This window comes from Colletotrichum aenigma (assembly GCF_013390185.1).
Source record: "Colletotrichum aenigma strain Cg56 chromosome Unknown KSG_Cg56_contig02, whole genome shotgun sequence".
Classification (NCBI taxonomy): Eukaryota; Fungi; Ascomycota; class Sordariomycetes; order Glomerellales; family Glomerellaceae; genus Colletotrichum; species Colletotrichum aenigma.
The window spans coordinates 3189437-3202977 of NW_023500908.1; the positions used below are offsets into that span (position 1 = coordinate 3189437).

The window sequence follows — 13541 nt, forward strand, 5'->3', positions numbered from 1 at the left end:
GATTCCTGTAGTGACCTTGGCTGGTGCTGTCCCGTCGACCGGCCGAGAAAAACACAGTCGACCGGCGCCCCTTCTCGTAATCGATCGTTGCCTGTTCTTGGGGTGACGGTGACGAAGACCAAGAGCACACCCATCGGTTTTTTTATGGAGGTGTAGAAGCGGCGGTACATGCGTTCTCACACCATTGGCGTCCGGGCGCCTGTCCTTAAACGGGGGTATCGCATGTCAATCACCTTGCTGCGAGGCATGGCCGATGGGCGACTGGTGCTGGCCTGCTGTATCTAGCCCAAGGGGACCGCCCAAATTTCACATTTTAATATATCTCCTTGTCGCCCTATGAGCATTTTGCCAGCAAACGGCCGATCATGGGCAAAGGGGGAGCAGCATTCGAGGTGGAGCTTAATGGTTCGTGACGACGTTCCACTCATGTGGTTTGCTCCTTGCTCGTTCATTCTTTTCTCTCGGTGTGGCCTGGCATGTCTCTCGTGTAAGAACCAAAATCACCGAGAAGACGCCAGTGACACATCATCTTCAAAAGGATAAGTGGCGCCTGTCACCAGATGTGTGCCTCCGGGACCATGTTGTGCTGCTCTAGACTGAAGACGACCAAGAGGTCGAATTTGTCACCGTGGAACCGCTGAGCTTCGTCTACGTTGCGAATTGAAGCACAGTGCTGTCGGTGGGTGTCGTCAAGCTCAGTTTGCCCCCCATACGCCCAGAGAGTTCCCCGCACTCTCCCCCAGCAGCATCGAGTTGGTGCGCCTCCAAAAGTTTCTGGGCTGACCGAATGGCGCCGCTCTTGAAGCCGGCGTGCGGCTGCTGGCCAGTGAGTTTCGCGCCAGCGCAGGCGGATGCTTGCTGATCGCGACGCGCTACCAACGACTGCCGTCCGCGACAGCCCCCGTGATTGGATTGACTCCAACAATGACATCGATATGATTGCGGGCTCCGTCTTGGCTTCCCACATCTCTGGTGATGTCGATATCTCTCGCCTGCAATGCCAGTTGCTCAGCCGACCCAACGTCCAATTCTACCCGTTGACAGTTCCGACTTTGCGAGCAGCCGCCGAGAAGAAGAAACGACGCGCAGAAAGTCGGCCAGAATCCCCGCTGAAAATCATGGCTGCTTCGGGGTCTGGTGTTGGGTCGGGATTCAACAAGTCTCGCAGATTCTGGGGTCGACACCCACATCTGCAATCGCAATTTGCAAACGCGTTACTCCCTGCAGATTGTGGGTTCGAGCCTTGCGCTTGTCGATGGTGCGGAAGAGAAAAGTGTCCCCGAACCCACTGTGATGACTGAGTGCTGATATGCGATGTGCGTCTGCGGTATCCAACCAGTTTTGCGGCCAGCAGTGCCTCCGAGGTCGGCCATGGTCCACCGAATAACCTATATAGAGTCGCAGCACAGTAGTCGTACCCACTTGGCGATAGCGAGTCTGTAGATGTATCGAATTAGGCAAGGCCGCTATCATGGCCGCCGACATTCAAGATGAGACGTCTGCTTGGTCGTCCACAGGGTGTTGTCGTGGGATTGTGGTGTCTGAAGGTGGTGTGTAACCACAAGACACTGGAGGGGCCATCCCGACCTTGGCCATGCGCAATGCGGAGAAAGACTCTCGGGAGCAGTGCGCCTCCATGTATGCGGTGTGGTTGGAGGGGTCGAACGGAAGTTCCGCCCGCCCCTCGTCCAGAAGGAAGGCGGTGGTTGTTTCTCAGCGGATTCATCTCACCTCGGGTAATGATGCAGCCCGAAGCAGGTGGCTACCTATCGTCTTGTTCCTTCCCGCCATGTACCTTGAGAGGCTTGCAGCGACAGGAAGCCACTCCCTTCAGACGAAGATGCGCCGTCTCACGCCCGTCATTTTCTTACTTGAAGACGTGGTCGAACAAGATGGACCAACGCATTCCATAATTTGTGCCAATACGTAGCGCCGGGTCCTCGCAGCCGATTCGATAGGAAGCCCGCGGCTAACCAGCAGCTCCTCTCTTCCTCCACGCTGCCCGCTTCCAACAACCAAACCTTCCATCTTTGCTCCTGTACCGCTGTACTTACCGCAGTACCCCGTGCCCCCCGGACTTCCCGCATTTTCCCCCAGACTCCCGCCCACGAGGGGTATTGGAGAACATGACCTGGCACACCTGGGATCCTGGGGGGCCGCTGCTGCCCGTGCCTCTGATGCGCTGCGCTGCGCTGTTTTAGGCTGCCATTCCAGAAGGCCGGGTCCCTTGCCCTCCACCTCCTTGTCCCTGTGTCAGTCTTGACTGCTCCCTTAGCCTCCCCTGCCATCCGGGTCAGTCCACATGCCGCCATCTCATAGGATGGACGAATGGAAGTTGGACTTGGCACAACCGACGACACATCCGCGGGTTGGTTGGCCATCCTCGCCCGTGGCACCGCATCTGAACTGCTTGGCCCCAGTCCTGCTGTTTTTCTGTGGGCAGCTCGGACGAAGAAACACTTTCTCCCAATACGGAGAAATCACATAGAATTCTGGGGCCCGGCTGCTTGGTGTACGGATTCCGGGGCTCTCTTGGAGAATCGGCATTTGTCTCGAATAGGTCATTTGGGAAAAACCACCGTCGATTCCGAACATCGTACGGTCCGTTGCCAGTGTCTCCGCCGACATGTGGGAATCTCAATTTGTTGGGAGGCTCTCGAGATGACAGAGTGTTGAGTATGGGAAGGCAGCCGTCTTACCCGCCGCGCCGTGGCCATGCAATCGTTTGTTAGCACTGCATCCTGCAGGGTGAGGCATACATCCACACGCATACTCGCCTGTCTCGAATAGGCAACTGCGAGACTCGAGTCGACCTGCATCGTCAAGGGTCTGGACCACCAGCATGCGATGATTGACCCTGGTCAAAACGCCTTTAACCGAACGGCTTTGCTGATCCAATTGCTCTTGATTGATTACTTCGCTTTGCGATCGTCAGATTCCCTATCAATGACCGATGCTGCGTGACTACTTTTCGCAAACTTAAGGGTAAATGAGCCTCTGTTCAAGAACCAGAGGTTTTGTCCGTTGATAAGTTCGGCAGTATCCAACTTCTGATCGTCGAAACAGACTGACCTGTTATCGACTACTAACCTGAAAGAACCAAGCGGTGTGCCGAGTAGAAAGAGTCTTCTACTATTCCGCCATCTGTCCCTGACATCATATTCAATGGCGTAGCGTGCGCAATACGCTCGAGTAGCAGAAAGCAATTGCAGGACCGTACCTCCTGATTGGACGTTTACGTTTCGCATATCGTGGGAGAAGCTCTTGGGCAATGTGGTTTGTTGCTATCAGAGATTCTCTGGCACCTATCCCAGCTCTTGGTAAGTGTCGCCAAATTGGCGGTCATAAGGTGCCATTTGACGAAACGCCAGCGGAAGAAAAAGCGCCATATCGTAGGTAGAACAAAGCTGTGAGAATAGTTTTGTTGGCAGGTATTCATCCCCGAAGCGATATAGTGTATTTTGTCTCTTTCCACCTATATTACTGCTGCTTCCAGCACATGCCACCCAATAAACCCTGAACGCCCCCATTTAGACATCTCCCTGCTTACAGATCCATGCTCATCAAGTACATTTCCATGATTCTCATGAACTTCGCCACAAAGGCCTCCAAGTGGAAGATGACCTTGGTGCCCATCCTGATTCTGTGCTCGTAGAACGCTGACCACTTGATCACCTCGGCCTTGAGGGCATCGTCAATTAGAGGGATAAGCTTAAAGGTGAGGGTCTTGAGAATAGTCGTTGGCGGTATGCAATGCGTAAGGAGGTCGTACAGCTTCGCCCGCACCTGAAGGATCCGGGCCGGGGTGTGCTCTTCGACGATTTCCCTCGCAATCTGGCTGATGAGCGCCTCCCAATCTGGAGGCGGGATCGGTGTGCTGTCCGTAACTTTCTCGCTGTGATGAGTCAGCTTTGATGCATCCCGGGATGACAAGATGACGTACTTCTGGGCATGAACTGCCTCGTACATAAGAAGAGCTCGTCTCAGATTTCTGCCACTCTCCTGTGCTATCCTCATGTGCAAGCCCTTGACCATGGGCCAGTTCTCCTTCTTTGCCGATACGGCCAGGACTTCGCAGATCTCCTCGTGACTGGGGGCAGCAACTCTGACCAGCAGCGTTCTCGATCGAATAGGGGCGATGATGTTGGCCGTCGAGTTGGCAAGGAGGATCAATCGCAGGTTCGGAGAGTACTTCTCCATCGTCCGACGCAGAGCCGCCTGCGCATCTCTTGTCAGGTGGTCCGCCTCATTGATCACCACAACCTTGAATCTCTGCTTTGCCGACTGGTCGACCTGTTGTGTCTGCGCCACCTCTTTCAGAAGGTCCTGAACCACGACTCTGTCATAGTTGCCGACGTCGGAAGGTGTGATTTCGAGATGGTAGTTGGAGGCGACAATGTTGAACTCGAGCTTGCGGTTGCTCGACGTCTGGAACACTCGTGCGTCGATCTTGATCTTCTCTACGCCTGGTCCATACAACTCCTTCAGCGTGGCGACGATGCGCGTCTTCTTGCCCGCGCCCGAAGGACCGTATACCAGAAGGTGGGGGAAATCACCGCTTTGCGCCTGCATTTGGTGAGTTGCTGCCTATGACAGCTTGAAATTGAAGACCTACCAACGAACCAAGCCTATCTGACAGTTCCTGGTGGTATGTCAGGGCATCCAGTGACCGAGGTCTGTGTTTGTCGACGATGAGCGCCATTGCGGTTGTTTGGTTATTTTGTCGCTGGTTCTGTGTTGTTGGACTTTGGCCTGTTCAGTCGTGGACTTTTTGGCGATCGACTGGGATGGAAGACGCGTTGAGAGCCAAAGTCGCGTTAAGTGGGAAATGCGTTCAAGTGTGGCTGGTGGATAAGGCCCGTGCTCCCTCCCGCAGCTGCATGTGCCACAATGATGCCCCCTCTACTGTGCGGCTCCACATCACTTATTGCACCTGGACTTAAGGCGCCTCTCCAATTCAACTTTCAACGCTTTTTGGGCCGATTCTATGCTTGTTTGGATCGAGGCATATTTCATTTCATTTTTCCGTAGCTTCAGTGCTTTGGTAGTCATTGCACGTGGAAAGCTTATAGTACAACCATTCCTATCCTGATATTGCTCCTAATTCCAGGGGATGGGTTATATGATACAGGCTTCGCTTATACTTGATCTCAAGCAGAAGGCGAGCCGGCAGAAGGAGCACTCGTAGGTTTGGTGGGCGCCTCTGCAATCAAGTCCGCTGGCGCAATCTGCTTTCTCGGCCTCTTCAACTCCTCCAACGTAACACCGTCAAGCTTCGTAATTCCAACCACGGGGGCCTCTCCCTTGTGAACGAATTCCCATTGTCCTGATCTTGAGTTAGTCCTGGTGGTCTTCATAAGGGCGATCTATACTTACCAGGCAGCTTGTTACCGGCCAGGCGGAAGGCATCCTTCGCGACAGCCTCGTGAAGCATTCCCTTGATTTCAAAAACAATCTGGTTTACTGCAACACGCGCAGCCCAGTGATCGAAAGAACCCTTACCCTTACCCATACGCATCTAGCATCACAAATCAGCATGGGTACTTGCCATACGCTCTATCACCCCTCACCTCGTTACCGGAGACGTAGACTCCAACGTTACAGCATATCCTCTTGTACAGACGGTACTTCTGACCACGCAATCTCATCTTGATGGTGTCCTCGGCGTTCTTTAATTGCTTCGCGCTGATTCTTCGGTGGTGGTCCTTCATGCGAAGGCCATAATCGCCCCAGATGACAGTCGTGCCCTTGGTCGATCCTCCGGTTGCCACACGAGGCCGTCCCTTCATCATCTTCTTCGTTCGGTCGATCGAGGGTTCGAGCCAGTTGCCTTGCTGAGCAGTTGTCGACGAGAATGGGCGGGCCTCGCGGAGGATCTGTGATGCGACCAGTGGCTTGGTCAATTGGGGTCGGATGGCAGCGCCAAAGGGGTTGATTGATGGCGCCGCAGAGATTCTGAGGCCTTGAAAGGCGCTGAGAAGCGCCGAGGGAGCGTTGGGCCTCATGTTTGCGACTTGCCGATTGATGAGGTTGACGATAGTATCTCCAAAAAAATCCCCAGCTTTGCAGCACGAGGTGTGGCTGAGGTGGCCTGAGAATTTGGGCGCTCGTTTTTTCCTGAGGCTTGAAGCTCCTGCTTCAGCCACACCCCACTCTCGTGCTTTAATGGAAAGAGCGACCGGGGGTCACGGACCTCGCGTCACTTTCGCGTAGGAAATCCATTACGAGCACGCTTCCTCGGACGCCAGGCACGAACGAAGCAATTGGCATCGGCCATTCACCAACATCCCACTTTCCTTAGGCAACAGCACCACAACGAGCCTTTTCAAACTTCGGACAAACCCCATTGCAGTCAAATCGTCACAGGCTTCTACGTTACTGCAACACCAACTCACAATGCCTGCTGACATCCGGTCCTTCTTTGGGCCAAAGGGTGGTGCACCTCCCAAGCCCGCACCGAAGAAGGTCGAGGAGCCGCCCAAGAGTCGAAGGGGCAGAAAGGTCGTGGAAGACAGCGACGATGAGGAAGCACCTGCTCCCGCACCGTAAGACATGCGAAGTCTGTTTTTTAATCGTCATTTACTAAATGTACAACAGAAAGCCTGCGGCCAAGGCCGCCGACAAAAAGAAGATCAAGTACGATAACCAAGCATCCAGTCCTGCCCACTCTGGCTAACCGATCTTTCAGGAGCGAGGCTGTGAAGGGAACAGAGACAACCGCTAGCGATTACTTCTCATCATCAAAGACCTCGAAACCAGCGCCCTCGCCGAAGACAGACCGAACAACCAAGGTGAAGACCGAGGTGGAGATCCGTACAAGCCCACGCAACAAGAAGGTCGCAGCCAGACCAACCGAAGAGCCTGCCAAAAACGGAACAACAGCTTCAAAGAAGCGTACGACCACGGCTTTCAAGAAGTACGACTCGGACGACGACGCCGATGCCTATGTTGACGAGGGTGACAATGACGATGATGGCGATATCTTCGCGGCGGATATCAAGGGACGGAACAAGCGAAAGAACGACGACTACGCGGAGGACGATAGTGACGAGGAGGTGCTACCGAAGCCCAAGCGCGTGGCCTCTCGGAGTGCTGCGGCTGCGGCTCCCACCAAGGCAGCAGCTGGCACAAAGAGGCGCAAGACCCCCGAGGAGGAATCTGAGGACTCTGAGGAAGAGCAACCTCCGCAAAAGAAGAAGGCACCCGCGAAGCCTCGTGCTCCTAGAGCCAAGAAAGCCGATGTCCCCGAGGACGCCACCTATCAGTCGATTCTGGACGACATTCCTACCGTCCGCCCTCCCACACCTCCCCCGCAAGACCCCAACGCGAAGTTTGACTGGCGTAAGTCAGCTGCTGGAGGTGGCAACAGCAGTGCTGCACCCCCGAATGCTGGAGCTGCAGAGCTTCCCGAGGGTGAAGATGAGTGCCTTTCAGGCTTGACTTTTGTCTTCACTGGAGTGCTGCAAACGATCGGCCGCGAAGAAGGACAGGCTCTGGTCAAGAAGTACGGCGGCAAAGTTACAGGATCACCAAGCAGCAAGACGAGTTACGTTGTGCTAGGCGACGACGCAGGCCCAAGCAAGTTGAGGAAGATCAAGGATCTCGGCATCAAGACGATCAATGAGGAGGGTCTGTTCGAGCTTATTCGACGTCTCCCAGCATACGGTGGCAGTGGTAAAGGCGCTGAGAAGGCACGCGAGAAGAAGAAGCAGGAAGAGGAAAACATCAAGAAGCAGGCTCTGGAAATGGAACGAGAAGAGAAAGCTAGGAAGGCCGCAGCTGAGAAGGCTGCGAAACAGGCAGCTGCAGCTCGTGGCACAACCACCGCGACAGCTCCGGCGGCTGCTCCAGTGCAGCTCTGGACTTCCAAATACGCGCCAAGTCAACTTAACCACATCTGTGGCAACAAGTCCCAGGTCGAGAAAATCCAAGCCTGGCTCAGAAATTGGCAAAAGTCAAGGAAATACGACTTCCAGAAGCGTGGTGCAGACGGCATGGGCGGCACCCGTGCCATCATCATCTCCGGCCCCCCTGGTATCGGCAAGACGACTGCTGCCCACCTGGCTGCAAAACTTGAGGGTTTCGACGTAATTGAGAGTAACGCCAGTGACACGCGCAGCAAGAAGCTTGTCGAGAATGGCGTGAGTGAAATCATGAACAACACTTCGCTCCTTGGTTACTTTGCCGGAGACGGCAAAAAGGTCGATGGGGTCAAGAAGAACATCGTGTTGATCATGGATGAGGTTGACGGAATGTCTGCCGGCGACCGAGGTGGTGTTGGAGCTCTCGCGAAGTTCTGTAAGAAGACCGAGGTGCCCCTCATTCTCATCTGCAACGAGCGCAAGCTGCCGAAGATGAAGCCCTTCGACTTCGTCACCACGGATGTCCCGTTCCGACGCCCAACGGTGGAGCAAGTTCGGTCTCGTATCATGACTATTTGCCATCGTGAAGGGTTGAAACTGCCCGTGCCGGTGGTGGACGCCCTGATTGAAGGCAGCAATAAGGATATTCGACAGATTATCAACATGATATCGACAGCCAAGCTCGACCAAGCAAACATGAACTACGATCAAGGCAAGGTGATGACGAAGGCTTGGGAGAAGCACGTCATTCTGAAGCCATGGGATATCTGCCAGAAGATGCTTGGGGGTGGATTATTCGCTCCCGCCAGCAAGACCACCCTCAACGAGAAGATTGAGCTCTATTTCAACGATCATGAGTTCAGTTATCTCATGATCCAGGAGAATTACCTCAAAAGCAAGCCGATGGCGCTCAACCACAAGGGCTACAACAAGAGAGAGGAGAATCTCAAGTACCTCGAACTCGTGGATCAGGCTGCTGAGAGCATCAGTGATGGTGACTTGGTCGATCGTATGATTCATGGACCGCAGCAACAGTGGAGTCTCATGCCTACCCACGCAATTTTCAGCACTGTCCGTCCCGCAAGCTACATCGCTGGCCAGCTTATGGGCTCCAGCTTCACTTCTTGGCTCGGCAATAACAGCAAGACCGGCAAGCTGAGCCGTTACATCCGTGAGATTCACTCTCATATGCGACTCAGATCATCAGGCGATGCCCATGAGATTCGTCAGCAGTACTTGCCCGTCCTATGGGACCAGCTCATCCGTCGCTTGTCTGTCGAGGGCAAGGACTGCGTGGAAGAGATTATCCTACTAATGGACAGCTACTACTTGACGCGAGACGACTTTGACGCCATTCAAGAATTGGGCGTTGGACCCCAGGCCGAGGGTCGTGCTGAAATCGAGTCAAAGACGAAGGCCGCATTCACTCGAACGTAAGAAATGCTCCAATAAACCCCCTGACATGACATATCAATGTTCTAACTTATCACAGATATAACGCCATGTCGCATCCCATTCCATTCATGAAGTCTAGCAACGTGATGGCTCCCAAGGCTGCTAAAGTGGCCCCGGACCTGGAGGAGGCCATCGAGGAAGAGGACGATGCCGCTGTTGCTGAACCTGCTGAGCCTGCTGAAGAGGATGAGCTTGATCTGAAGGGAGATAAATACATCAAGCAGCCCAAGCCCAAGGCTAAGAGAGCCACCAAGAAGGCCAAAGCAGAGGAGGACGAAGATGATGATGCGGATGCCAAGCCTAAGAGAGGACGTCCCAAGGCCAAGACTACAGCAGCAAAGGGCAAGGGCAAGAAATAAGGACTGGTAGTGTGAGGTTGCCGTTTTGGCCTTTGTAATTGTTATGAACAGGCGTTGCTCTCACCGAGGGGACAGATGCACTTTAGGGCGTGCGGGATTAGTGGAGGACGCGGCTCCTGAGCTCTATGTTGTTAGATATTGTATTGTTCTTGTACAAAGGGCTGTTAATACGCTATACCTACTCAACTGACCCATCCTTCTTGGGGTCTTTGAAAGGCAAAATTATGACAATTCGATTTTGCACCCTTTGACCGTACGATCTGACCAGCTGTAAGCGAGGCAGTTTCTGCTTGTGCCTGACAGAAAAATGTTCTTCGCCTCCTTCCTTAAAAACTCCCATCTCCCATGGGAGCTACCTTCCTGAAAAGCCATGGAGCTTAAATCGCTCTGAGATCCCAACTCCGTCAGGTCTATTGGATGTGGGCAAGCTTTTTAGAAATCCAGAGCGCGACTTCCCTCAGGGGTCTGGTAAGTCTCTCGAAAGGGATCACCTAATCATTGCTCACTTGTCACCTCTAGGTGAAATCTTCTGCTTTGTCGCTCACAATGCCCTCGGCCACACTGTCCACCATAACAAAGGACACAAAAATGGGCAAGCGCAAGACGTGGCCCATGAAAACTGTTGGAGGAATTGCGGAGGTTTGCAAAGGTAATTTGACATCCTATTCACCACTACCTCTTCACTCTTACTTTTCCCATGTCACTCTTTCCATTCCACTTGGACTGCTCGCTTCTACCACTCACTCAACTTTTTCTTCAATCATTACTGTCGAGATTTCTCTCCCTCCTTCCTTGCATCTTAAGGGTACTCTTTCATCCTGTCGACTGCAGCGGATATCAGGACACCAACTTCCTCATTGGGGATACTGCGTCTTCGACGCATAGCTCGACCTTCAGCTGACATTTTCCGTCGTCCCTCGTATAACAGTTCTCATCTCGAAGAGGAAACTGCCTCAAAAAGACTCCGAGAGGCTTACTCTTGAAAATCTGTCGGCACTATCCTCTGCACTTTCCAGACGAGGGGGGCCGGATCAGCACTCAATGGGCCGGCGAAGTAAGTGCTCAAATATCTCGCCTTTCCTCTACGATGGAACCCAATTGCATTTGAAAAATATCTAATGAGCTCTCATAAGCGATACCCGAGGCAGTGGTTGCCGTCCGCGCTCATAGTCCTCATCAGCTCTCGATGATCGAGGAGGCTTCCCGCGAATCGACCCCTATGATTGCGACTGGGGCCAATGCCGATGTTTCTGCCGATCACCTTCACAACTACCCTACCGAAGACATCACTTACGAGAAGTTCGACAGTTCTGACATTCTTGAAGAGTATGTGCACCAGAACACCGAATACCGCTTTGATGAGGGTGCTTCCAATGTCGGCCCCTTGGGCCTCGGGCATGGGGACCTAATACAGAACAACGCAGACACGGTTCTGTACGGTAACTGGGAACAGGACAACAACCTAGAAGATTTCGACCGCTGTTCCAGTATGTCTCAGAGCTTCGGCATGACTGTACGACGCTGACTGAAGCAGCTCCTGACACGGTGATTCATTACGACATGGACGAAATGGAAGCAGCTTGCCAAGCTCGGTCTTCGTCGCCGACTGCATCATGCCAACAGTCTACCGAAAAAGGTAAGATTGTTTGGAACATCTCTTAGTTATTCTCCCTTATTCCCATACAGACTGGCGCTTCCCCTTATAATTACCCCTGCCTTGCATTCATCCCTGCGTTGCTCACCAACACATACGGTGTTTGCATTCACCATCATCCAGAATAGATGCTGATGCCGCTTAGGTTCAAGCACTCAGAATGCTAGCTTGAAGATGGGTAGCTCATCTAGAGCGAAGGATTGGTCGATGTTCCAGAGCAATCTGGTCGACTATGGCCCGGATGACCCCAGCCCGCGACTTCCAGGCTGCTCTGCCGGCCACCCCTACAATAAGACGTGGAAACTGACGGATTCAATGATGATGGCTTACAATGCCATGCGAGGCCCTCCGTTGCTCCCGGGAAACGATCCACTGCGCAATTGGATGGCCATCAAAGCGACCGAGTCCATGAACGAGTCCACGATGGGGTCCACAACGGCCGAGTCATTTCAGACATCTCGAGAGACGGCAAGCCTGGGCACAAGGTCTGTGACGCAGACATCGCCGTCAAAGGATACAACTCAGACATCTGGACTGAGTTCTGGGGAGAAACGAGAGATGGAGGATTATGCCAAGTAAGCTCCCACGTTCAGAAGAGGACTTTCATTTAACCATCATACAGGATGCTGAAGGAGGCCAACATGGCTACAAAAGAGTATGCGCCCCCTGAGGCGGATCGCAACCCAGCCTACGAAGTGCCCCGTCCCAGATATCTTCACGTCTCGCCCAAGTTCAACAGCTTCAAGTTTGAAGACTACATGCCTCCCGAGGTTTCTATGCCTGGGTCGGCTTACAAGCAGCCATACGATACTAATCGTGACTTCGGTAAGAGTAACCTAACTTTTCTCGTGGTCACATTCTCATTTATGACAGCTGAGGAGTATGACATCTCGGATGACGAGGGTGACCCCGAATCGGGACGCGTTTCGCCGTGCACATTCCGTCTCCTATCTGAAGGCTGCTCTCGACGAGACCCTCAGGCAAACCAAGTCTTCATGGCGGAGGATGTATGTGGCCCCTTATTACCCTCCCTGAAGCATTGACTGAATCTTTCCCAGGCTCAACGCATGCGCCCCGAGACGCCTCTTGAGGATAATGACAGACATCTCGTCGTCGACCGACTTACTCTCTCCTTTGAGCTCCAGAGAGACATCAACGATGGGGGTTGGATCACACCGTGCTACTCAGTAGAATCAGAGCCCTCCATCATCTTCAGTCCTCCAGGCAACTACCACTAGACTCCCTCGGACTGGACCTTTCTAACCTTGTCAGGCGTTACCCTCAAGCACAAGATGCGCAATTGGTGGTTTGGCCTCTTTGACCGTATGGACCCGATTGCTGCGCGCCGCTTCCGCAAAGTCCAGTTCCGCGAGGCCAACGACCCCGTAACGCCCCTCGAGACGATCTCAGCACGCTCGGTCGTCTCCTCCAACACCTCCAGCGATGACGTTATCGGCAACTACAGGAAGTCCTACACCGACGCTGAGGTCCTCGAAGCGCTGCACTCACCCGCCAGTCGCCGGGTTGCCGGCGTCGCACCCCAGAACGCCCAGCTCATCATCTCGCAGCGCTGGCAGACGGTCACCCGATGGAAGAACCAAGATGCAGAGATGACGCGTGAGAACGACAACATGCGCGGCGCCATTGAGCGAGCCAAGATGGAGCTGCGAGAGATCCGGCTGGCGGTTGACCATATTGTGCAGAAGAAGGCCGCGGAGGACATGGCGATGCGGCAGCGCAATCACAGGCGGATCCTTCGCCAGGTTTCGGCACACCTGCACGAGCTGCGATACGAGATCCAGAGCAAGTTCGACGCTCTCAAGCATGCGCAGACCCAGAACCAGAGCATGAAGGCTGAGCTGGCGCTGCTCGAATGGCAGATCAAGAATGAGTGCGCGAGGGCTGAAATGGCGAGCCCCGATGAGGTCCGCAAGGCGGTCTCGGAGCACTTTCGGGATAAGATGCTTGCTCTTGAGCTTGCAGACTGCTTCTGAGAGTGAAATTCACCGTCGCATCATTGATGCTTGGCCAAGGTTCCGCTTCACTCGACCTTGTTGAGAGCGCAGACTTCCATGGCCATAGGAAACCGGGGTTCTCTCTGTTTCCTCGTCTTTCGGCCGACGAGATGTTTGGCGAAAGTCGAGAAACCAATCACTACCGGATGCATTCCCGAGGGTGAGCCGAGTATTAGGTATTGCCAAGCTGGGAATT

The 13541-nt window shown here is 53.7% G+C and overlaps 4 protein-coding genes across 4 annotated transcripts; 2 read left to right on the forward strand and 2 right to left on the reverse strand.

Moving 5' to 3' along the window:
* Window positions 1-3546: 3546 nt before the first annotated feature.
* On the reverse strand, window positions 3547-4702 carry CGCA056_v002901 (Replication factor C subunit 5; the record flags this gene model as incomplete). Its single annotated transcript, XM_037318158.1, has 3 exons — window positions 3547-3895; window positions 3944-4566; window positions 4616-4702. The coding sequence occupies 3 exons, from the start codon at window positions 4700-4702 to the stop codon at window positions 3547-3549; spliced, it is 1059 nt and encodes a 352-aa protein (XP_037183074.1).
* Window positions 4703-5150: 448 nt separating this feature from the next.
* CGCA056_v002902 (54S ribosomal protein L16) lies at window positions 5151-6005 on the reverse strand (the record flags this gene model as incomplete). The annotated part of the gene is made up of 3 exons (XM_037318159.1): window positions 5151-5326; window positions 5377-5518; window positions 5571-6005. 3 exons carry the CDS (start codon window positions 6003-6005, stop codon window positions 5151-5153), a joined length of 753 nt encoding a protein of 250 aa, XP_037183075.1.
* A 391-nt stretch (window positions 6006-6396) lies between these two features.
* On the forward strand, window positions 6397-9676 carry rfc1 (Replication factor C subunit 1; the record flags this gene model as incomplete). Its single annotated transcript, XM_037318160.1, has 4 exons — window positions 6397-6545; window positions 6598-6636; window positions 6689-9295; window positions 9355-9676. The coding sequence occupies 4 exons, from the start codon at window positions 6397-6399 to the stop codon at window positions 9674-9676; spliced, it is 3117 nt and encodes a 1038-aa protein (XP_037183076.1).
* Window positions 9677-10222: 546 nt separating this feature from the next.
* Window positions 10223-13324, forward strand: CGCA056_v002904 (uncharacterized protein; the record flags this gene model as incomplete). Its single annotated transcript, XM_037318161.1, has 8 exons — window positions 10223-10325; window positions 10810-11163; window positions 11211-11312; window positions 11476-11905; window positions 11953-12155; window positions 12204-12337; window positions 12389-12545; window positions 12603-13324. 8 exons carry the CDS (start codon window positions 10223-10225, stop codon window positions 13322-13324), a joined length of 2205 nt encoding a protein of 734 aa, XP_037183069.1.
* Between the last annotated feature and the right edge of the window lie 217 nt (window positions 13325-13541).